General features: G+C 66.8%; 1 protein-coding gene across 1 annotated transcript in view; it reads left to right on the forward strand.

Annotated features, from left to right (window-relative positions):
• Positions 1 to 18,044: 18,044 nt before the first annotated feature.
• ERFL (ETS repressor factor like) overlaps positions 18,045 to 25,038 on the forward strand; it is a 65,762-nt gene continuing 58,768 nt past the window's right edge. Inside the window, exon 1 of the mRNA XM_045000756.1 lies at positions 18,045 to 18,474. Coding sequence (XP_044856691.1) covers positions 18,045 to 18,474 — 430 coding nt within the window. The remainder of the gene's footprint in view (positions 18,475 to 25,038) is intronic.

Raw genomic sequence — 25,038 nt, forward strand, 5'->3', positions numbered from 1 at the left:
GGGGGGGCTGGGAGCCAGGACTCCTGGGTTCTCTCCCCGGCTCTGGGAGGGGAGTGGGGGCTGGTGGGTTAGAGCAGGGGGGGGTTGGGAACCAGGACTCCTGGGTTCTTGCCCCAGCTCTGGGAGGGGAGTGGGGGCTGGTGGGTTAGAGCAGGGGGGGTTGGGAACCAGGACTCCTGGGTTCTCTCCCCAGCTCTGGGAGGGGAGTGGTGGCTGGTGGTCAGAGCAGGGGGGGCTGGGAGCCAGGACTCCTGGGTTCTCTCCCCGGCTCTGGGAGGGGAGTGGGGGCTGGGTGGTTAGAGCAGGGGGGGCTGGGAGCCAGGACTCCTGGGTTCTCTCCCCGGCTCTGGGAGGGGAGTGGTGGCTGGTGGTCAGAGCAGGGGGGGCTGGGAGCCAGGACTCCTGGGTTCTCTCCCCGGCTCTGGGAGGGGAGTGGGGGCTGGTGGGTTAGAGCAGGGGGGGTTGGGAACCAGGACTCCTGGGTTCTCGCCCCGGCTCTGGGAGGGGAGTGGGGGCTGGTGGGTCGGAGCAGGGGGGGCTGGGAGCCAGGACTCCTGGGTTCTCAGCTCGGGGAGGGGAGTGGGGGCTGGGGGGCTGGGAGCCCACGGTGGTGTGGGGGTGACCTCGGCAGTGAGGGGGCGGCTGCTTCCCTCCACGAGGAGGCGCGTGGTGGGTTGGACCTGCGGGGGGAGGGGGAGACGCTCAGCGGTTGCCAGGCAACAGAGAGCGTGGGTAAATATTTGACTCCCGGCTCCGCCCACCAGGGTCAGACTTTGGACCTGGAAGGGGGGGCGGGGGGGGAGCAGCGGAGCGGGCCGTGGGGGGGGCTGCAGGCCGGGAGTGAGGCGCGGGGGGGGGGGAGAGCAATTCCCCTTCTCTCCACTGGGTGGCGCTGTGAGCCCGGGAATCCCACTCCAGCGGGTTGGGCTGAATCAGGTGTGGGAGGAGCTCCCAGGTGAGATAGAGATGGCCGGACGCCTGGGTTCTCTCCCCGGCTCTGGGAGGGGAGTGGTGGCTGGTGGTTAGAGCAGGGGGGGGCTGGGAGCCAGGACTCCTGGGTTCTCTCCCCGGCTCCGGGAGGGGAGTGGTGGCTGGTGGTTAGAGCAGGGGGGGCTGGGAGCCAGGACTCCTGGCTTCTCTCCCCGGCTCCGGGAGGGGCGTGGGGGCTGGTGGTTAGAGCAGGGGGGGGCTGGGAGCCAGAACTCCTGGGTTCTCTGGGCGGTGCTGGGCCCCCCCCCCCACTAGCCGGGGGCTGCAGGGGACCCGCGATTCCTGGTGACATTTGTGTCAAACTGTCAGTGACAGAAAATGAGATCAATGGAGGAGAGAGAAAAGGCAGCTCGGGGGGGGGATCCTGTGGGCCCCCCACCTAGGGGGAGGTGGGGTGCAGCAGGGTGGGCAGAGGGACCCTCCTCTCTGCGGGAGGGGGGAGGTGACAGGCAGGCAAAGCGGGGCAGAATTTGTCTCTGGGTGATTTGATTTATTTTTGCTTCTGGAGCTGTTAGCCCGAGTGTCTGTGTGTCCAGCCCCCACCCGCCCCATGGCCCCCACCCAGAGCCCCCCAGCCCCCATCTGCCCCATAGCACCCCCAGCCCCCACCCGCCCCATGGCCCACCCAGAGCCCCCCAGCCCCATCCACCCCATGGCCCACCCAGAGCCCCCCAGCCCCACCCGCCCCATGGCCCCCACCCAGAGCCCCCCAGCCCCACCCACCCCATGGCCCCCCCAGAGCCCCCCAGCCCCATCCACCCCATGGCCCCCACCCAGAGCCCCCCAGTCCCCATCCACCCCATGGCCGCCCGAGAGCCCCCCAGCCCCATCCGCCCCATGGCCCCCACCCAGAGCCCCCCAGCCCCACCTGCCCCATGGCCCCCACCCAGAGCCCCCCAGCCCCCATGTGCCCCAGAGCACCCCCACCCCCCTCCGCCCCCACGCCCACCCAGAGCCCCCCCCCCGCCCCATGGCCCACCCAGAGCCCCCCCGCCCCATCCGCCCCATGGCCCACCCAGAGCCCCCCAGCCCCCACCCGCCCCATGGCCCCCCCCAGAGCCCCCCAGCCCCACCCGCCCCATGGCCCCCCCAGAGCCCCCCAGCCCCATCCGCCCCATGGCTCCCACCCAGAGCCCCCCAGCCCCCATAGCACCCACAGCCCCTTCTGCCCCATGGCCCACCCAGAGCCCCCCAGCCCCTATAGCACCCACAGCCCCATAGCTCCATCCCCTCAACCATCCTCCCCACCCCAATCCCATAGCAGCCCCCCCTGCCCCATCCAGCGCTTTCATGCCCTCCCCCCATGCATGGGCCCTTCATTATCTATCCATCTCTCTAGCCCCACCTCCCCCCCGGGCTCCCCCATGCATGAAAACAGCCCTTATTTAATTTAGTCGCTACGAAAATCGATTCTGCCATTCGATACAAAATACGAATCAGGCAGATTAAGGGTCGGAAATTAACTCTGAAAATATTTTTGATGGAGTGCGGCGCAGTCCCGCCGCCAAATGGGCTGCAAAGTGGAACAAATGACGGGCGGCCACTGCCGGCGACAGGCCCTCTCCATCTTCCTATTAGCCGCTAATGGGAAAGGTCCCGCTCCCCAGCCTTGGCCCAGGGATTAATCACAACCCCGGCTTTATGAAGATTTATTTCCCGCTGCCTCCAGCCCGCGCGGAAGATGAAGTCATAACGCTCTGGGGGCTGGGGGGAGCGGGGGGGGGAGCCTTTAAAAACAAGAGAGAAAAATAGAGGGACGCGGCTCAAGGGGCGTCAGCGGTGCTGGGATAGCAGGGGGCTGCGGGTCGGGAGCGAGGGGCACCGGCGGAGCTATGCGGGAGCCTGGGGCTGGCAGGGGGCTGCGGGTCGGGAGCGAGGGGCACCGGCGGAGCTATGCGGGAGCCTGGGGCTGGCAGGGGGCTGTGGGTCGGGAGCGAGGGGCACCGGCGGAGCTATGCGGGAGCCTGGGGCTGGCAGGGGGCTGCGGGTCGGGAGCGAGGGGCACCGGCGGAGCTATGCGGGAGCCTGGGGCTGGCAGGGGGCTGCGGGTCGGGAGTGAGGGGCACCGGCGGAGCTATGCGGGAGCCTGGGGCTGACAGGGGGCTGCGGGTCGGGAGCGAGGGGCACCGGCGGAGCTATGCGGGAGCCTGGGGCTGGCAGGGGGCTGCGGGTCGGGAGCGAGGGGCACCGGCGGAGCTATGTGGGAGCCTGGGGCTGGCAGGGGGCTGCGGGTCGGGAGTGAGGGGCACCGGCGGAGCTATGCGGGAGCCTGGGGCTGGCAGGGGGCTGCGGGTCGGGAGTGAGGGGCACCGGCGGAGCTATGCGGGAGCCTGGGGCTGGCAGGGGGCTGCGGGTCGGGAGTGAGGGGCACTGGTATTGGTCTCCAAAAGATGACGGCTTTTTATGAAGTGAAGGTGGGTTTTTTTTTCGTAGAGGGGCTGGGGGCAGACATGAGGCAGGGGCCGAGTGACACAAAGGGGGGGAAATTGGGGGCTGAGCTGAGGTGGAAAGTTCAGGGTTGAGATCGACCAGGCCCAGCCGCTTCCCGTCTCTGCTACTAATTGACTGGGCTGTTGGCAGAGACACCCCGAGCCGGGAGAGAACCCAGGAGTCCTGGCCCCAGCCCCCCTGCTCTGACCACCAGGCCCCACTCCCCTCCCAGAGCCGGGAGAGAACCCAGGAGTCCTGGCCCCAACCCCCCTGCTCTGACCACCAGGCCCCACTCCCCTCCCAGAGCCGGGAGAGAACCCAGGAGTCCTGGCCCCAGCCCCCCTGCTCTGACCACCAGGCCCCACTCCCCTCCCCGAGCCGGGAAAGAACCCAGGAGTCCTGGCCCCAGCCCCCCTGCTCTGACCACCAACCCCCACTCCCCTCCCAGAGCCGGGAGAGAACCCAGGAGTCCTGGCCCCAGCCCCCCTGCTCTGACCACCAGGCCCCACTCCCCTCCCAGAGCCGGGAGAGAACCCAGGAGTCCTGGCCCCAGCCCCGCCCCCCGTGACTCCCTCCTGCTGTCCTGGCAGAGCGGTGGCCCGGTCCCCCCTCGGTTTCCCATCCATGGCTGGTGCCCGCGGGACCCGGCTGACGGATGGGAGTTTAAGTCGCCCCCATTAATGTACCTGGTGCGCGGGGGGGGGGGGCATTGGAACCTCTGTTCTAATCCCCCCCACCCACCCATTGATCTCAGCCTGGCAGCGGCTCATTGCTGCGGCATTAGTCTTGCTGGTGGCCTGGCCCGTCACTGGGGCTGCGGGGGGGGGAGGGGGGGGAGTTAACCCCTCATGCTCCCTAGTGCTGGAGAAACCCCACAGACACTAGGTCAGGAACCCCTCCCCCACCCCCTAGGTCTGGCTCGGGGTCAGAAGAGAACCCAGGAGTCCTGGCTCCCAGCCCCCCCCCTGCCCCCGCCCCCGCTCCCGCTCTAACCCACCAGCCCCCACTCCCCTCCCAGAGCTGGGGAGAGAACCCAGGAGTCCTGGCTCCCAGCCCCCCCCTGCCCCCGCCCCCGCTCCCGCTCTAACCCACCAGCTCCCACTCCCCTCCCAGAGCTGGGGAGAGAACCCAGGAGTCCTGGCTCCCAGCCCCCTCCCTGTGCTGGATTGAAATGAACGTTACAGGATGAAGCTGGCTGGGTCATTCAGTGAGGAGGCCACGGGCTGACCCCTGGGGTGAGGGCCGGTCACACAGGGACCCCTCACCTGGTGCTGGGACGCGGCTGGTTCTGGGGTGGGGCGGGGGCCGGTCACACGGGGACCCCTCGCCCGGCGCTGGGATGCGGCTGGTTCTGGGGTGGGGCGACACGGGGACCCCTCGCCCGGTGCTGGGACGCGGCAGGCTCTGGGGTGGGGCAGGGGCCGGTCACACAGGGACCCCTCGCCCGGCGCTGGGATGCGGCTGGTTCTGGGGTGGGGCGACACGGGGACCCCTCGCCCGGTGCTGGGACGCGGCTGGCTCTGGGGTGGAGCGGGGGCCGGTCACACAGGGGCCAGTCACACAGGGACCCCTCACCCGGCGCTGGGACGCGGCTGGCTCTGGGGTGGGGCGAGGGCCGGTCACACGGGGACCCCTGTCCGGCACAGGAGTGCAGTCGCCCCGCTTGGAGCCGGGTGGCAGCTGAGCCGGGAGGGGAGAGGCCCCGTGTCCCGTTCCTGGGCCCCCCGCGCGGTCCCCGCCAGGGGTCGCTGTTCCCAGCCCGGCCCCGCCCGGCTGCGTTGGGGGGACCCGGCGGCGGCGGGGCGCAGGGCTGCAGTAGCGCGGCGTGGCCACAGGGTGGCGCCCCACTCTCAAGCACTGGACGCTCTCGGGCTGTGGGGGGGTCACGGCTCCGCCATCCGGCACCAGCCCCCCGCCCCCCTTGGGGCCCGCGTAGCCGGGGCTTGGATGGGGCCGCTGGGATGTTGGGGCGGGGGCTTCCCCCCACAGCCAGGGCTGGTCCCTGCAGCATCTCAGCACCAGGCGAGGGGGGTCCCGTCTAACCGGCCCCTGCCCTGCCCCAGAGGTGGCTGCATCTCAGTGCCGGGCGAGGGGGGTCCCGTCTAACCAGCCCCTGCCCCGCCCCAGAGGTGGCTGCATCTCAGTGCCGGGCGAGGGGGGTCCCGTCTAACCGGCCCCTGCCCTGCCCCAGAGGTGGCTGCATCTCAGTGCCGGGCGAGGAGGGGTCCCGTCTAACCGGCCCCTGGGCCCCACCCCAGAGGTGGCTGCATCTCAGCGCTGGGTGAGGGGGGTCCCGTCTAACCGGCCCCTGCCCCGCCCCAGAGGTGGCTGCATCTCAGCGCTGGGTGAGGGGGGTCCCGTCTAACCGGCCCCTGGGCCCCACCCCAGAGGTGGCTGCATCTCAGCGCCGGGTGAGGGGGGTCCCGTCTAACCGGCCCCTGCCCCGCCCCAGAGGTGGCTGCATTCCAGCGCCGGGCGAGGGGGGTCCCGTCTAACCGGCCCCTGGGCCCCACCCCAGAGGTGGCTGCATTCCAGCGCCGGGCGAGGGGGGTCCCGTCTAACCGGCCCCTGCCCCACCCCAGAGGTGGCTGCATCTCAGCGCTGGGCGAGGGGGGTCCCGTCTAACCGGCCCCTGGGCCCCACCCCAGAGGTGGCTGCATCTCAGCGCTGGGTGAGGGGGGTCCCGTCTAACCGGCCCCTGCCCCGCCCCAAAGGTGGCTGCATCCCAGCGCCGGGTGAGGAGGGTCCCGTCTAACCGGCCCCTGCCCCGCCCCAGAGGTGGCTGCATCTCAGCGCCGGGCGAGGGGGGTCCCGTCTAACCGGCCCCTGCCCCGCCCCAGAGGTGGCTGCATCTCAGGGGCAAGCGAGGGGGGTGTCTCGTCTAACCAGCCCCTGCCCTGCCCCAGAGGTGGCTGCATCTCAGCGCTGGGCGAGGGGGGTCCCGTCTAACCGGCCCCTGCCCCGCCCCAGAGGTGGCTGCATCTCAGCGCTGGGTGAGGGGGGTCCCGTCTAACCGGCCCCTGCCCCGCCCCAGAGGTGGCTGCATCTCAGCGCTGGGTGAGGGGGGTCCCGTCTAACCGGCCCCTGGGCCCCGCCCCAGAGGTGGCTGCATCTCAGCGCCGGGTGTCTGATCGGTGACTCTCAGCAGGGGCGGCTCTAAAAAATAGGCTGCCCCAAGCAGCGCGGTGTGCTGCGCCGCCCTTCCTCGGTCCCGCGGCGGGTCCCCTCTTCCCGCGGCTCCAGTTGAGCTCCCGCGGCAGGTCCACCGGAGCCCCGGGACGAGCGGACCTCCCGCGGGCACGGCTGCGGACGGTTCGCGGGTCCGGCGGCTCCGCTTGAGCTGCCGCAGTCATGTCTGCGGGAGGTCCAGCCGAGCCGCGGGACGAGCGCCCCCTCCGCAGTCATGCCTGCGGCAGGTCCGCTCGTCCGCGGCTCCGGTGGACCTCCCGCAGGCATGACTGCGGCAGGTCCACCGGCCCAGCCTGCCGCCCCCTAGATTTGGCCGCCCTAGGCAACAGCTTGGTTTGCTGGTGCCTAGAGCCGCCCCTGACTCTCAGGGATATGTGGGGTGGGGCCCCCAGGCACACCCAGGCCGCGGGGGAGGAAGGAAAGTTGCCTGGGGGGCCGGCGCAGCGCGTCGGGGGAGGTGGCTGATTGATTCCTGTTTATTATCTATAAGAACAGTCGGATAGTTTGGCTAACACATCAATTCATCACGCCGGCCCATCATGCAAATTCCCTAATAAAAACATTTTACTCGTAAATGGGCCCGAACTAATTAACTAAAGTGTTAATTAAAGTGCGGCAGGCTGGGATTGTAATCACGGCGTGCGCCTGTATCCATCTTCCGGCCGATTGAGAACATCCTTCCCCCAGTGATGGATTTCGATGTGCTCCTGGCTGGGGGGGGACGCAGCGAGGGGGGACGGGGACGGACAGACAGCCGGGGGGGGGGCGAGCGAAAGCCTGAAGCAGAGACGAGCCGATAATGGGGGGCTGTGGGGCGACGGGGCCAGGCCGGGTCAGATTCGCCCCTCGCCAGCCGCTCTGGGGGAGACCTGGCCGGGCTGGGCCCCAGTCACGGGGTCCCCCAGGACCAGAGGGCACCTGGCTCCGGGGGCTGAAATGCCGCCAAGGCCTGGGCGAGATGGGAACCGGGAAATGACAAACGAACAGGCCTGGCCCTTAATTAAAGAGAAGGAGGCCCAGGAACCCGAACCCGTTCCCCGATCCAGTCCCAGGGCGGGACTGGCTGGCTCAGGGGGGCGGGGAATGGGGCAGGGGCCTGTCCCCTCTAGGGGGCGCTGGCTCCCATCCGGCCCCAGGGTGGGGACTGGCTGGCTCGGGGGGCGGGGAATGGGGCAGGGGCCTGTCCCCTCTGGGGGGCACCGGCTCCCCCCCGGCCCCAGGGCAGGACTGGCTGGCTCAGGGGGGAAGGGAATGGGGCAGGGGCCTGTCCCTTCTAGGGGGCGCCGGCTCCCCCCCGGCCCCAGGGTGGGGGACTGGCTGGCTCAGGGGGGCGGGGAATGGGGCAGGGGCCTGTCCCCTCTAGGGGGCACCGGCTCCCACCCGGCCCCAGGGACTGGCTGGCTCGGGGGGCGGGGGATGGGACACGGGGCCTGTCCCCTCTGGGGGGCACCTTCCCTGATCCGGCCCCATTGGCTCACCCCCAATTTGCATAGCCCGGCTTCCAGCGGGGTTGCGGGGGCTGAACGGGGCACATGGGGGGGCGTGGGGGTGTGGTGCCCCGTTCACACCTATCCTGTGCAGAGCAGCTCGTCCTGCCCTGCTCTGCGCTGGGGGCGGGGGGGGGGCCTGGTCCTTGGCACGAATATCCCCCCATCTCCCTTAGGCCTTGGGGCCATTCAGCCACCGGCAATCGGGGCCCCTCCCTATTTAGGGGACCCCCAGCTTAGAGACACTTTAAAGGGGCCCAGTCCTACTGAGTCCTGAAGTAGGGGGTCTGGGAGCACCCCAACTGCTGCCAGCGTCAGTGGAAGACTGGGGGCTGGGGATTTCGGGGGGCTGGGGATTTTTGAGGGGGCTGGGGATTTCGGGGGGCTGGGGATTTTGGGGGCTGGGGATTTTGGGGGGATGGGGATTTCGGGGGGATGGGGATTTTGGGGGATGGGGATTTCGGGGGGCCGGGGATTTCGGGGGGCTGGGGATTTCGGGGGGATGGGGATTTTGGGGGATGGGTATTTCGGGGGGCCGGGGATTTCGGGGGGATGGGGATTTCGGGGGGATGGGGATTTTGGGGGATGGGTATTTCGGGCCCCGGGTATTTCGGGGGGCCGGGGATTTCGGGGGGATGGGGATTTTGGGGGATGGGTATTTCGGGGGGCCGGGGATTTCGGGGGGCTGGGGATTTTGGGGGATGGGTATTTCAGGGGGCCGGGGATTTCGGGGGGCTGGGGATTTTGGGGGATGGGTATTTCGGGGGGCTGGGCACTGCGGCTCACACCCCACTTAGGGCCATGGCCTGGTGGTGCTCCGACAGCGGCTGGTGCAGCGGGGTCCCCCAGGCCCCCCCTGCAAGTCAGACACTGCCAGGGCAGCCTGCGAAGGGGGCCCATCACCCCCCCCATTGGAGCCGGCTCAAAAGTAATTCAAACAAATTAGTGGTGAGACCCCCCCTTCCCTTCCCCAGGATCCCCCACTCACTTGGGCCCCTTCCCTGCCCCAGCATCCCCGGGCCCTTTGCCTGCCAAGGGGACCCCACTTTTTAAAGGGAGGCAGGTTGGCTGTCAGGGTCCCCGTGGTGAGGTGGCAGGCAGCGATTGCAGTACTGTATTGGGGGGGTCCCCAATGTTCCTGCCCCCAGTTCGATGCTCCCTGCTAGTAACTCAGTGATCGGGGGTGAGGGATGGAGACAGATTATTGAGGGGTCCAACCCCCGTTTCCTCTTTTAAACCCAGTCCCTCCTACTCCCCAGCCCCCTCCCCCGCACATGCAGCCCCCGCCCAGCTGCACTGGGGCTCTGAACTCTCCCCGGGCGGGGTGGGGGTTCGATTTCCTGGCCCCCCCGCCCAGACCCAGCGTCCCGGCAGGGCCTTTCTCCAACTGGTCCGACAGGATCGCCCTGGGCACTTGGGGGAGGGGGCGCAGGGGGGCTTGCGAGGGTCCCACTTTGTCTCATAGTGTCCATCAACCCCCCCCTTGGCACTGTCACCCCATCGCCCCCCTCAGCACCCCCAGGAGCTCCCCCTCCCCACATGGACCCCCCCGAGTTCCCTGCAGCTGTCAGGCCGGGGCTGGATGGCTGGGGATGGGGCGGGGGGGCTGCCCCCCGCGGGTCTGTCTCTGTCTGTTTGTTAAATTGCCCATCGGCCTGTCAGTCATGGCCAAGGAGGCATCGTGCGGCCCCAGCCGCGACCCCCCCGTCCGAGCCCATAAATAATATTCCCGCGTCTCTATTGTTAGTGTGGAGCCGGCTCCGGCTGGCGGCGACCCCCGCCCCCCCCATACATCACCCGCTGACAGCTGCAGAAAAGCAGCGAATTAGCACCTAAATCGAATATTGATCAGCCCCGAGCCGGCCGCACTCGGCTGCCCCCGCCCGGCCCCCTCCGCCCCCAGCCGGTCCCCACCCCACCTGCAGCAGGGCCCCCGCCCACCAGGCCCCCACCCTGTGCACCCCCAGCTGCGCCCCCACCAACCACAGCCGGGACGCACGGGGGAAGGGTCCCCCCCCCCCGGTGGACATGGGCCCGTGGACACCCTCCAGGTACACGGCCCCTCCCACACCAGGGCGCATGGGACTCCCCACCCCCGTCTCCAGGCTGTGCCAGGCCGGCCCTACCCGGACGTGGGGGTCGGTCGCTCAGCTCCCCCCCGAGCCCGCCCCGGCGCTGGATGCAGCCGACTCCAGGGAAAGGAATCAAAGGGGCTTCACTGGGGGGGGGGTCCCCCGAGGGCCATTGGAATCCACACACCCTGACACACAAACCCACACGGCCCAGGCACACGCCACCACACCGAGAGCCGCCACACCCGGGACACGGATCTGCACCCGGCACGGAGAGAGCAACTCACCCCCACAACCGCCACACGCCACCTGCGGCTGCACCCGAGACTGGAACCTCTCGTGCGCCGGGCGCCCCGCAGACCCCAGCCGAGATCAGGGCCCCGGCGCGCCGGGCGCCGCCCAGACCCCGGCCGAGATCAGGGCCCCGTCGCGCCGGGCGCCGCCCAGACCCCAACCGAGATCGGGGCCCCGTCGCGCCAGGCGCCGCCCAGACCCCGGCTGAGATCGGGGCCCCGTCGCGCCGGGCGCTGCCCAGACCCCAGCCGAGATCAGGGCCCCGTCGCGCCGGGCGCTGCCCAGACCCCAGCCGAGATCGGGGCCCCGTCGCGCCGGGCGCCGCCCAGACCCCAGCCGAGATCAGGGCCCCATCGGGCCGGGCGCCGCCCAGACCCCGGGTGAGATCAGGGCCCCGTCGCGCCGGGCGCCGCCCAGACCCCGGGTGAGATCAGGGCCCCGTCGCGCCGGGCGCTGCCCAGACCCCGGCCGAGATCAGGGCCCCGTCGCGCCGGGCGCCGCCCAGACCCCAACCGAGATCGGGGCCCCGTCGGGCCGGGCGCCGCCCAGACCCCGGCCGAGATCAGGGCCCCGTCGCGCCGGGCGCCGCCCAGACCCCGGCCGAGATCAGGGCCCCGTCGCGCCGGGCGCCGCCCAGACCCCAACCGAGATCTGGGCCCCGTCGGGCCGGGCGCCGCCCAGACCCCGGCCGAGATCAGGGCCCCGTCGCGCCGGGCGCCGCCCAGACCCCGGCCGAGATCAGGGCCCCGTCGCGCCAGGCGCCGCCCAGACCCCGGGTGAGATCAGGGCCCCGTCGCGCCGGGCGCTGCCCAGACCCCAACCGAGATCGGGGCCCCGTCGGGCCGGGCGCCGCCCAGACCCCGGGTGAGATCAGGGCCCCGTCGCGCCAGGCGCTGCCCAGACCCCGGCCGAGATCAGGGCCCCGTCGCGCCGGGCGCCGCCCAGACCCCAACCGAGATCGGGGCCCCGTCGGGCCGGGCGCCGCCCAGACCCCGGCCGAGATCAGGGCCCCGTCGCGTCGGGCACCGCCCAGACCCCGGCCGAGATCAGGGCCCCGTCGCGCCAGGCGCCGCCCAGACCCCGGGTGAGATCAGGGCCCCGTCGCGCCGGGCGCTGCCCAGACCCCAACCGAGATCGGGGCCCCGTCGCGCCGGGCGCCGCCCAGACCCAGAGTAGGAGACAGGCCCTGCCCCAAAGAGCTCTAACCTCTAAAGAAACAAAAGGCAAGAAGAGAAAGAGACACAGAGTGGGGAAGTGACTAGCCCAAGGCCCCACACTGGGAGCCAGGAGTCCTGGGTTCTCTCCCCAGGGCTGGGAGGGGAGCAGGGGCTGGTGGTTAGAGCAGGGGAGGGCTGGGAGCCAGGACTCCTGGGTTCTCTCCCAGCTCTGGGAGGGGAGCAGGGGCTGGTGGTTAGAGCAGGGGGGGCTGGGAGCCAGGACTCCTGGGTTCTCTCCCCAGGGCTGGGAGGGGAGCCGGGGCTGGTGGTTAGAGCAGGGGGGGCTGGGAGCCAGGACTCCTGGGTTCTCTCCCAGCTCTGGGAGGGGAGCAGGGGCTGGTGGTTAGAGCAGGGGGGGCTGGGAGCCAGGACTCCTGGGTTCTCTCCCCAGGGCTGGGAGGGGAGCCGGGGCTGGGGGTTAGAGCAGGGGGGGCTGGGAGCCAGGACTCCTGGGTTCTCTCCCAGCTCTGGGAGGGGAGCAGGGGCTGGTGGTTAGAGCAGGGGGGGCTGGGAGCCAGGACTCCTGGGTTCTCTCCCCAGGGCTGGGAGGGGAGCAGGGGCTGGTGGTTAGAGCAGGGGGGGCTGGGAGCCAGGACTCCTGGGTTCTCTCCCAGCTCTGGGAGGGGAGAGGGAATTAGGGTGTGACAAGATCTCAGCCAGTCACTTCACACTGTCCTGTGACCCTGCTGAGGCCCCCCCGTCCCTTCCCCCTGCAGTGGAGGAGGCAGCCCCCCCCCCCGCCCCGCTTGTTAAATCCTGATGTAAATCAGCCGTTGCGGCGCCGGCAATTGTTGAGCTGCCGTTAATGATGATGTTCGGGATAAACAATGCGGGACCCATCGCTCAAGCCCCCAGCCCCCCCCTGCTGACGGCTCATTACGGCTGCCTGTCACCCAGCCACGTGCAGCCGGGCTGCCCCCCCCCCCACGCCTCTCGCAGACACCTGAGGGTGGGGGGTGGGGTCTGAGTGGGGCCGAGAGACACCCACGCGCGGAGCCGGGCCCAGCCCCCCCTCCCCGGAGACGCGCTGAATCTCACGGAGCCACTTACGCCTGGGCTCCCTCCCCGGGCTCGGGGGAGTGGGCTCTAGTGGTTAGAGCGAGGGGCTGGGAGCCAGGACTCCTGGGTTCTCTCCCCGGGCTCGGGGGAGTGGGCTCTAGTGGTTAGAGCCAGGGGCTGGGAGCCAGGACGCCTGGGTTCTCTCCCCGGGCTCGGGGGAGTGGGCTCTAGTGGTTAGAGCGAGGGGCTGGGAGCCAGGACTCCTGGGTTCTCTCCCCGGGCTCGGGGGAGTGGGCTCTAGTGGTTAGAGCAAGGGGCTGGGAGCCAGGACTCCTGGGTTCTAATGCTCACGCTGGGAAGGGAGTGGGGGTCTCCCCCGCCCCCTCCCACAGGGCACTTGCGAGCTCCACGTCCCTTTTCATTTCACCTGGTGACAGACAGCGACAGAGACAGACACAGACACGGCTCTGTGACATCACTGACACCGATGGGTGCTGGCTATGGGGCCCGACAGCCCTCCAGTGTGTGCAGCCCCCATCCAGCCAGCCACCTACCTATCCCCACCCCCTCACTATCTACCTATCTACCCCCATCCACCCCATCTACCTATCCCCATCCACCCCATCTATCTATCTATCCCCAACCCCTCACTATCTACCTATCTACCCCCATCCACCCCATCTATCTACCCCCATCCACCCCATCTATCTATCTATCCCCACCCCCTCACTATCTACCTATCTACCCCCATCCACCCCATCTACCTATCCCCATCCACCCCATCTATCTATCTATCCCCAACCCCTCACTATCTACCTATCTACCCCCATCCACCCCATCTATCTATCCCCATCCACCCCATCTATCTATCTATCCCCACCCCCTCACTATCTACCTATCTACCCCCATCCACCCCATCTACCTATCCCCATCCACCCCATCTATCTATCTATCCCCACCCCCTCACTATCTACCTATCTACCCCCATCCACCCCATCTACCTATCCCCATCCACCCCATCTATCTATCTATCCCCACCCCCTCACTATCTACCTATCTACCCCCATCCACCCCATCTACCTATCCCCATCCACCCCATCTATCTATCTATCCCCACCCCCTCACTATCTACCTATCTACCCCCATCCACCCCATCTACCTATCCCCATCCACCCCATCTATCTATCTATCCCCACCCCCCTCACTATCTATCTATCTACCCCCAACCTCCCCATCTATCTACCCCCATCCACCCCATCTATCTATCTATCCGCACCCCCCTCACTATCTACCTATCTACCCCCATCCACCCCATCTATCTATCTATCCGCACCCCCCTCACTATCTACCTATCTACCCCCATCCACCCCATCTATCTATCTATCCCCACCCCCCTCACTATCTATCTATCTACCCCCAACCTCCCCATCTATCTACCCCCATCCACCCCATCTATCTATCTATCTATCCGCACCCCCCTCACTATCTACCTATCTACCCCCATCCACCCCATCTATCTATCTATCCGCACCCCCCTCACTATCTACCTATCTACCCCCATCCTCCCCATCTATCTACCCCCATCCACCCCATCTATCTATCTATCCGCACCCCCCTCACTATCTACCTATCTACCCCCATCCACCCCATCTACCTATCCCCATCCACCCCATCTATCTATCTATCCGCACCCCCTCACTATCTACCTATCTACCCCCATCCTCCCCATCTATCTACCCCCATCCACCCCATCTATCTATCTATCCGCACCCCCCTCACTATCTACCTATCTACCCCCATCCACCCCATCTATCTATCTACCCCATCTATCTATCTATCCGCACCCCCCCACTATCTACCTATCTACCCCCATCCTCCCCATCTATCTACCCCCATCCACCCCATCTATCTATCTATCTACATATCTATCCCCAGCCGCCCCAGCCGCCCCCTCTATCTACCTACCTACCTACCCCCATCCACCCCATCTATCTATCTATCCGCACCCCCCTCACTATCTATCTATCTACCCCCATCCTCCCCATCTATCTACCCCCATCCACCCCATCTATCTATCTATCCCCACCCCCTCACTATCTACCTATCTACCCCCATCCACCCCATCTACCTATCCCCATCCACCCCATCTATCTATCTATCCCCACCCCCCTCACTATCTATCTATCTACCCCCATCCTCCCCATCTACCTATCCCCATCCACCCCATCTATCTATCTATCCCCACCCCCCTCACTATCTATCTATCTACCCCCATCCTCCCCATCTATCTACCCCCATCCACCCCCTCTATCTATCTATCCGCACCCCCCTCACTATCTACCTATCTACCCCCATCCACCCCATCTATCTATCTATCCGCACCCCCCTCACTATCTACCTATCTACCCCCATCCACCCCATCTATCTATCTATCCCCACCCCCCTCACTATCTATCTATCTACCCCCATCCTCCCCATCTACCTCTCCCCATCCTCCCCATCTACCTATCCCCATCCGCCCCAGCCGCCCCCTGTATCTATCCCCACCCACCCCCCTCCCCATCTATCTATCTATCTATCTATCTATCTATCTATCTATCTATCTAGTCTGAGGAACAGGCTCCAGACCCCAGGGGGGCTCCCGGGGTGCCTGGGGAGCCGGGGAGTAGCCGTGGGGGCAGTCTGTGTAGTGACCAGGGAGCGAGGGGACTCCCTGAGGGGCCCATGGCAGAGACAGACGTGCTGAGGCTCAGAGAGGAGCGGCTCCAGGAGGTGGAGGGGCCTGACCCCAAGAGAGAGTGGACCCCCGAGAAGGGCTGTTGCACTGAAAGGGGCACCCCCCACGGACCGCACGGGGCCACGCGTGGGCCCAACCTGTGAGTCCGGGTGCGGAAACTGGAGCTGGAGCTGAAAGCGAAGGAGCTGGAGGAGCGGCGCCTGGGGGACCGGGCATACGGCAGAAGCACGAGCTGGAGCTGGAGGAGCTGGAGCTGGAGGAGCTGGAGCCGGAGGAGCTGGAGCTGGAGGAGCGGAGCCTGGGGGACCGGGCATACGGCAGAAGCACGAGCTGGAGCTGGAGCCGGAGGAGCTGGAGCCGGAGGAGCTGGAGCTGGAGGAGCTGGAGCCGGAGGAGCTGGAGCTGGAGGAGCGGAGCCTGGGGGGCCGGGCATACGGCAGAAGCACGAGCTGGAGCCGGAGGAGCTGGAGCCGGAGGAGCTGGAGGAGCTGGAGCTGGAGGGGCTGGAGCCGGAGGAGCTGGAGCCGGAGGAGCTGGAGGAGCGGAGCCTGGGGGACCGGGCATACGGCAGACGCACGAGCTGGAGCTGGAGGAGCTGGAGCTGGAGGAACTGGAGCTGAAGGAGCTGGAGCTGGAGGAGCCGGAGGAGCTGGAGCCGGAGGAGCTGGAGCTGGAGGAGCTGGAGGAGCGGCGGCCACGAGGGCCTGCCAGGGGGTAAGTGCTGCCCCAGTTCAAGGAGGTCGCCAGCCTGCTGGGGAACATCTCCACAAGCGGGGGAGGGGCGCGGGGGCCACCCCCGCAGAGGACGTGTATAACCGGGGGGGGTTGGAGCAGCTGGGTGACATCTGCCCGCCAGCCTGTAAGCTGTGGCTAGTGACCGGAAGCCCCCGGAGGGCGGGGTCACTGGCGGATGAGTTTGTGGACAGCAGATCGGGGGCAGGAGGGAGACCCACATGGGGGGCTCAGAAGGGGAGTCACCCGGAGACCTCTCCAAGGTGGGACTCCAGGAAGCCCAGCTCAGGGGGGGCCGACCCCGCCTGGGACTTGAGGGAGCTGACACGTAATTCCTGTGCCCGAAAGGGGCACAAGGCGGCCCAGTGCCTGCAGATGAAGGACATGGCGGCCAAGCAGAACCCGCGGGGTGTGAGCTGGGTGGAAGCCCCCCGAGAGGGGGCACTGCCGGGCCAGGGGGAGGGGCCCACCAGGCCAGGCCAGCAGGGGAAGGCAGGGCCCCAGGTCCAGAGCGGCCGGACTCCATCCGCCGGGTGAGCGCGGGACAGGCCCCGGGGGACAATCCCCACATCATCCCCATTGAGGTGGGGGGAAGGAGCGTCCAGGGAGTGTGGGGGAGTCGGGCCCTGCACCCCCGGCTCCCTGCGATGCACCAGGACTCTCAGCCAGCCAGGCAAGCAGCAGGTTTATTCAGACGACAGGACACAGGCCAGGTACAGACAACAGGATCCTCCCCATTGGGTCCATCTTGGGGTCCCAGGGGCACCACAGCCCCCTTGGGGGTCCGAGCCCCGTCTGGGCTCCCTCCATTCCCCAGCCGGCTCCTGAAACCCCCTCTCCCCCCAGCCTCTCCCCCCAGCCTCTCCCCCCCCTTTGTTCAGCTCCCCGGGCAGAGGGGTCCCCTGGCCTCTCCCCCCTCCCTGGGGTCTCACGTTACCTGCTCAGGTCCCTCCCTCCGGCCAGTCTCCCGCCCCCCCCCCCCCAGTGCAGCTCGTTCTCCCAGGCCAACCCCCCCCCCAGCACTCACAGCCCCGGTAAGAACAGGCCCAGGTCCTCACAGGAGCGTCCAGGGGTTCTGGGACACGGGCGCGGAGGTGACGCTGGCGCGGTCCGAGGGGTGGACCCAGACCAGCTAGTGCCCGATGCCTACGTGACCCTGAGAGGAGTGTTCGGCCCCCCGTCAAGGGGCCTGTAGCGAGGATACACCTGAAATGGGGGGCTAAGGAGGGACCCAAAGAGGTCGGGGTGCACGATCACCTGCCTACCGAGGTGCTAATGGGGAATGACTTGGAGAACTGGCCAGATGGCACTCAGAGCGCCCTGGTCCTTACCCGGAGCCGGAGCCAGCGAGGGTCACAGGACCTCCCGGGGGGGCGGGGCGAAGCGCTGAGGGTAGCGCTCGACAGGGCTGGGCCGGCGCCTCCGTCCCAGGGTGGGGAAACTGAGGCACCACCAGCCAGGGCTGTATCCTCAAACCCATGAGAGCATAAGAAAGGCCGTACCGGGTCAGACCAAAGGTCCATCCAGCCCAGTATCCTGTCTACCGACAGCGGCCAATGCCAGGTGCCCCAGAGGGAGTGAACCTAACAGGCAATGATCAAGTGATCTCTCTCCTGCCATCCATCTCCACCCTCTGACAAACAGAGGCTAGGGACACCATTCTTACCCAGCCTGGCTAATAGCCATTAACGGACTTAGCCACCATGAATTTATCCAGTCCCCTTTTAAACATTGTTATAGTCCTAGCCTTCACAACCTCCTCAGGTAAGGAGTTCCACAAGTTGACTGTGCGCTGCGTGAAGAAGAACTTCCTTTGATTTGTTTTAAACCTGCTGCCCATTAATTTCATTTAAAACAAATCAAAGGAAGTTCTTCAACAACCCGGCACCTCACCACCATGGATCTTTCCAAAGGTGACTGGCAGGTGCCCTTGGACCCGGAGGCCAGGGGGAAGTCGGCCTTCACCACCCCAATCGGGCTCTTTGAGTGCCTGGTCCTGCCTTTCGGCCTCAAGGGGGCACCTGGCACCTCCCAGCGCCTGGGGGATCAGTTGCTCAGGGGGACGGAGGACTTTGCTCTGGCGTATAGTGACGATATCTGTGTCTTTACCCAGACCTGGGAGGACCATGGGTCCCCGGTGAAGAGGGGGCTGGGTCGCCTCCAGGGTGCAGGACTGACCATAAAAGCTGGAAAGTGCGAGGTGGGGATGGCCGAGGGGTCATACCTGGGCCACATGGTGGGGGGGCGGCCACCCGAAGCCGGAGGCGATCCAGGCCTGGCCGCTCCCCAGACTAAGGAGCAGGGCCAGGCTGTCACTGGGATGGCGGGTACGGCCGGCGCTCCCTGGCGGCTCCCCTCCCGGGGCTGTGTCGGAAGGGGAAGCCGGACGAGGTGCCCTGGCCCGAGCAGGGCCAGGGGGCTCTCTGTGCGCCGAAGGGGGCACTTACCCAGCGCCCGGTGCTGGGAAACCCGGATTTTAACAAACCTGCCTGGGGTTCAGCGACGCCTCGGACACGGGGCTGGGGGCGGTGCTGATGCAAACGGACACGAAGGGGAGAGACACCCCGGGAGCAGCACCGGGCAGCCCTAGGGAAGGGAGGCCTGGCCATGGGGCGGGCCCCCAACAAACTGCAGCCGTGTCCGTCTGGGCGGCGCTTCACCGTGTGCACGGCCCATTCGCCCGGACGTGGCTGCACCCAAGGAACGGGGCCAATGCCAAGCTGCTGGGATGGAGCCGCTCCTGCAGGGTACGACATGGAGCTGGTCCATGTGCGGGGGAGGCCGATGTTACAGCCGCTGCTTCATCAGGGGCGGGGCCCTGAACTTCCCCAGCTCGCTGGCTCAGTGACCCTGCGCCGTTCAGCCATGAAGTGGGGAGAGAGGTGACGAAGTGGGGGGGTTTCTTGGGGTTTCTGTGTTTCCCAGGGGGATGCAGGCGGGGGGGGGGCTCAGTGTCCCCGGGTGTCACTGGTTAACGAGGGGAGGGGAGAGGGAGTTTGTTGGTGCACAGGACCGGAGAGGGACTCGGGACCCCGGCCCGGCCTGGAGGATGGAGACCCCAGCGATTGGGGCCTGGGGACCCGGAGACCCAGCTCAGGAGTCGCAGCCAGTTCTGGCCAGTGGGGACAATGGGCTGCGGGGAGAGGACCCCGGTGACCTGACCAGCCGGCTCCAGCCAGAGGGGCCAGAGGGGGGCTGAGAGGAGACGAGACCCAGGCCCCGGTTTACGACCCTGTTTCCCTGGAGAGAAGCCAATGGACAGAGGGGGCTTGGGGCCGGGGGTATCGGAGGCCCAGCTGGGAGCAGGGGGGCTCGGGGCTGGAGGGGGGGAGCAGGCAGAGCCCCCCTGGCTGCAGGGGGACTGGGATGTTCTGGGCTGGGGGAGGCCAGGCCTGAGGCCGGAGAGTTTCCTGTGCTGGGTTCAGCTCTCAATAAACCTCCTGTGTTACGCTGGGGGAGAGTCGCTCCGGGCTAGAGAACAGGGCGGGGGGGGGGGAATCATCCCTTTTGGGGGTGAGGAGGCCCTGGGGGGCCCAGAGCGAGGGGACTCCCTGAGGGGCCCACGGCAGAGTCAGACGTGCTGAGGCTCCGAGAGGTGCGGCTCCAGGAGGTGGAGGAGCCTGACCCCGAGAGAGGGGCCCCCCGAGAGGGGCTGTCGCACTGAAGGGGGTTACCCCCCATGGCCTGCATGGGGCCACGCGTGGGCCTGATCTGTGAGTCCGTGACAACCCCCTCTATCTATCTATCTATCCCCAGACACCCCCTCTATCTATCTATCTATCTATCCCCCACACCCCCTCTATCTATCTATCTATCTATCTATCTATCTATCCCCAGACACCCCCTCTATCTATCTATCTATCTATCTATCTATCTATCTATCTATCTATCTATCTATCTATCTATCTATCTATCTATCTTCATACACTCCCTTAACTATCTATAGTCCCTCCACAGCTCCCTGAGATGTGGGATCCGAATTCTCTTGTCCACTCTGAAGAATCTGGTTCAGGAAGGTGTCGGGTGGAGCATTCATGTCACCCCAGCCCCGGAGAAATGAACCCCCCCAATATCAGAGCTGCTCTGGGTGGGGGGTGTCTGAAGCTTGGTGCTCAGAATTCGGGGTGTTGATGCTCTTTGTGTGCTGTTGGGGTTCAAATCAGGGATGTGTCATTGGGGTCTGCCTAGGGACACTGACCATGTGTGATGAAGTGGGGGATTTTCTTGTGTTTTCCAGGGGCTGCATGCAGGGAGTGGGACTCAGTGTCCCGGGTGTTACTGGTTTAACGAGGGGGGGGGAGAGGGAGTTTGCTGGTGCACAGGACCGGAGAGGGACTCGGGACCCCGGCCCGGCCTGGAGGATGGAGACCCCAGCGACTGGTGACCTGGGGACCCGGAGACCCAGCTCAGGAGTCGCAGCCGGTTCTGGCCAGTGGGGACAATGGGCTGCGGGGAGAGGACCCCGGTGACCTGCCCAGCCGGCTCCAGCCAGAGGGGCCAGAGGGGGGCGGAGAGGAGACCCAGGCCCCGGTTTACGACCCTGTTTCCCTGGAGAGAAGCCAATGGACAGAGGGGGCCTGGGGCCGGGGGTATCGCAGGCCCAGCTGGAAGCAGGGGGGCTGGGGCTGGAGGGGGGAGCAGGCAGAGCCCCCCTGGCTGCAGGGGGACTGGGATGTGCTGGGCTGAGGGAGCCAGGCCTGAGGCCGGAGAGTTTCCTGTGCTGGGTTCAACCCTCAATAACCCTCCTGTGTTACGCTGGGGGAGAGTCGCTCCGGGGTAGAGAACAGGGCGGGGGGGGGGGATCATCCCTTTCGGGGGTGAGGAGGCCCCGGGGGGCCCAGAGCGAGGGGACTCCCTGGGGGGCCCACGGCAGAGACAGACGTGCTGAGGCTCCGAGAGGTGCGGCTCCAGGAGCTGGGGGGGCCTGACCCCGAGAGAGAGGGGACCCACGAGAGGGGCTGTCGCACTGAAGGGGGTTCCCCCCCATGGACCGCACGGGACCAGGAGTGGGCACAACCTGGGAGTCCATGACACCATGGAACACCCCCCACCCTGTCGGCCCCCCCCACACTGTGCCTCAGTTTCCCTGTGCTTTGCCAGTCCCGGCTCTCACTGGGTCTGACTCAGGGAAACTCTCCGGTCTGGTTTGTGACGAAGTGGGACTGGTCGCACTGGGGGCTGGGGACAGATCCTAAGTTTCTAGCAGCAAATGCCTGACACTCTGTCTCCTAGCAACGGATGGCCCGGCCCCTCCCTGCAAAGGTGCGGGCTAGAGGTGTGGGAGACAAAGGGGTCAGGTGACCTCCTGGCCCGGGAGAGAAGCTGAGCAGAGAGGAGGGGCCGGAGGGGGCTGGGCAGACTGGAGCTGGCTGGGGACAGAGGGGCGGCAGGGAGACCGAGCTCTGATCCCCGAGGGGGCTGTGGGGCTCCTGGGCCCCCAAGATGGACCTAACCGGGGGGATCCGGTTATCTGTGCCTGCAAGACCCTGTCCTGGGCTGTGTTCCTGTCGTCTAAATAAACCTTCTGCTTTCCTGGCTGGCTGAGAGTCCTGGGGAATCGCAGGGAGACCGGGGGGCAGGGCCTGGCTCCCCCACACTCCGTGACATGGTTTGAAAAGGCACCAACGTGTTGGGGACCGGGCTGTGGGCTGGGCTCTGCCCTGGGTGGCGTGGCTCCGACTGGCATTACCCCAGGACTGCTGCTATGGGCAGGTGGGCCCTGGGCCAGCACCTTCGCCTGCCAGCTCCTACCGACCCCAACACAAAACTCCTTTGAGTCAGGTTCCCTTTTCCTCCTCCCGCCGAGCTCCTGCGGGAAAGAGCCAGGGTGGAGCCCACATCTCTAGTGGGTGTCTTCATAGCTTGGGAGCCAGGACTCCTGGGTTCTCTCCCTGGCTCTGGGAGGGGAGTGGGGGCTGGTGGGTTAGAGCAGGGGGGGCTGGGAGCCAGGACTCCTGGGTTCTCTCCCTGGCTCTGGGAGGGGAGTGGGGGCTGGTGGGTTACAGCAGGGGGGCTGGGAGCCAGGACTCCTGGGTTCTCTCCCTGGCTCTGGGAGGGGAGTGGGGGCTGGTGGGTTACAGCAGGGGGGCTGGGAGCCAGGACTCCTGGGTTCTCTCCCTGGCTCTGGGAGGGGAGTGGGGTCTAGTGGCTAGAGCAGAGGGGCTGGGAGCCAGGACTCCTGGGTTCTCTCCCTGGCTCTGGAAGGGGAGTGGGCTCTGGGGGGTTACAGCAGCAGGGCTGGGAGCCAGGACTCCTGGGTTCTCTCCCTGGCTCTGGGAGGGGAGTGGGGGCTGGTGGTTAGAGCAGAGGGGCTGGGAGCCAGGACTCCTGGGTTCTTTGCAGGAGGCAGTGGGTGGTCTCAGGCCTGCCGCGGTGCAGGAAGGGGGGTTTCCGTCCCACCCGCCCGGCTATTTGTATATTCCAAGCTCATGAGATACATTATTCGGGAGAAAATGAATCTTTCATGACTGATTTGTCGCCGCCTCCTCGAGCCCCGTTGTTGTTTAATGTTTCAATTTGGAGGAAGCAAACATTCAATCAGGCGGATTAACTATTTAATGTGTGTCATCAGTCAAGCTGTCTGGAGCAGGGCAGGGCTGGCGACGCCGGACCAGGCCGCGGCCTGCGGCTCTCAGCCGAGGAGTCAACATCGATCCCACGACTCCTTTGTTAAATGATCTGCCGGGGGACAGGAGCAGAGTCCCCTGGGGCAAGGGGCGCGCGGGGGGGGCGATGGGGGGCACAGGGCAGAGGAGGAGCTGGGGTGGGGGGTGGGATATGGAGGTGCAGATTGAGATCAGCCCCCCCAGTGCCAGGTGCTGCACAGAGCCCAGCTGAGAGAGTTTGTGGCCCAAAGGGCTCTGACTGTTGTGACAAAGTAGGAATGTCCTTAATGGTGTGTCTGAATATTGTGCGTGCCTCAGTTTCCCCTCTTGTTACTTAGGTACCTAGGTGCGGGGGGCAGGGGGTGTGATCGCTGCAGAGGCCCCTAGAGGGCAGGTGTGATGCCGACTGGCTGCCCAGGCCAGAGAGCGGCTGACACCGGCCGGAGCCTGTGCCCCGTCCGATGCAGCCCGGGAGGGGGGCAGCTGTGGGAGTCTGGGGCCAGGCAGCTGGAAGCGACTCAGTCTCCTGGTTTGAGACTCCGACGGACTTTGCTGCGGCCCCTGGTCCCTGTGCTCACAAGCTCTGTTCTACGCCGGGTCCCCCCCCGACGAATAACCCGTCGGGGTCACTCGCTGGCTGGGAGTCGCTGGGGGGGGCAGGGCCCTTTGGGGGCGTGAGAGGCTCCCCAGGGGCCCCGCCCAGGGGGACTCGCTGCGGGGGCGCCGGGGTGAGCAGGGGGCCGAGGTCGGACCCAGGAGGCCCCGAAGCCGAGCAGGCTCCTGGCCCCGGTGACAGGTGCCCTGCGGGAGACGCTGCCCCAGAGTCCTGCCTGGCTTCCCCCGGAGCCCTGGGAGCCCCCAGCCCGGGGCCCCGTCACACTTGTAAATACACAAGGGCTGGGAGGGGAAACAGGCCCCAAGAGAGACAAAGAGACTTGCAGCAAAGAGTCCTGGGGCACCTTAGAGACTAACAGACGTTTTGCAGCACGAGCTTTCGTGGGTGAATCCCCACCTTGCCCAGCCCAGGGTCAGCCAGTACCTCAGTGCCAGTCAGGGAGAGAACCCAGGAGTCCTGGCTCCCAGCCCCCTGCTCTAACCACCAGCCCCCACTCCCCTCCCAGAGCCTGGTAGAACCCAGGAGTCCTGGCTCCCAGCCCCCCTGCTCTAACCACCAGCCCCCACTCCCCTCCCCTCCCCTCCCAGAGCCAGGGAGAGAACCCAGGAGTCCGGGCTCCCAGCCCCCTGCTCTAACCACCAGCCCCCAGTCCCCTCCCAGAGCCGGGGAGAGAACCCAGGAGTCCTGGCTCCCAGCCCCCTGCTCTAACCACCAGCCCCCACTCCCCTCCCAGAGCCGGGGAGAGAACCCAGGAGTCCTGGCTCCCAGCCCCCCCTGCTCTAACCACCAGCCCCCACTCCCCTCCCCTCCCAGAGTCAGGGAGAGAACCCAGGAGTCCGGGCTCCCAGCCCCCTGCTCTAACCACCAGCCCCCAGTCCCCTCCCAGAGCCGGGGAGAGAACCCAGGAGTCCTGGCTCCCAGCCCCCTGCTCTAACCACCAGCCCCCACTCCCCTCCCAGAGCCGGGGAGAGAACCCAGGAGTCCTGGCTCCCAGCCCCCTGCTCTAACCACCAGCCCCCACCAGGGACTTATTCTCTGGCTCTGCAAAAGGCAGGGCCAAGCTGGGGACCAGACAGTGGGCAGGCAGGGGGCACAGGGCGGGGAAATGGGGGGCAGGGTTCTCTGTCACTCTTGGTATTAGATACACACCTGTCTCCTAGAGCTGGAAGGGGCCCCGAAGGGCCATCGAGTCCAGCCCCCTTCACTAGGGGGGCAAGTGCTGATTGTGCCCCAGATCCCGGAGAGGCCCCACAGGGATTGGACTCACCCCTGGGTCAAGCAGGCCAGTGCTCTAACCACTGAGCCATCCCTCCCCCACGGGTGTCCAAAGTCCCCTGTAAACCCCCAGAATGTGGCAGCCAGCAGCCCTGCCCCACCCGGGGGTGCTATGAGGGGGGCAGCAGGCCCGTGGGATGGGAGGGATCTGGGGGGGTTGCAATATGGGGGGGGCTGACCACACCCAAAGGAATTCCTGGGTCTCTCCCCATCCCCCCAGCTCCCGCCAGGCCCCCACGTGGCTCTGCTGCTCTGGCCACACTTGATTTTGGGGAGCGAGCCGGGCAGCGTTCAACCCTCGCCAGGGGCACGGGGGGCCTGGCTGTTTTCCTTTCATTTAAAGGGATGAAGCACGAGCTGGAGGCCAGAGTCAGGCAATTGCTCTGCTGATCGCT

This window comes from Mauremys mutica, unplaced genomic scaffold (genome assembly GCF_020497125.1).
Source record: "Mauremys mutica isolate MM-2020 ecotype Southern unplaced genomic scaffold, ASM2049712v1 001001F_np12_obj, whole genome shotgun sequence".
Lineage (NCBI taxonomy): Eukaryota > Metazoa > Chordata > Testudines > Geoemydidae > Mauremys > Mauremys mutica.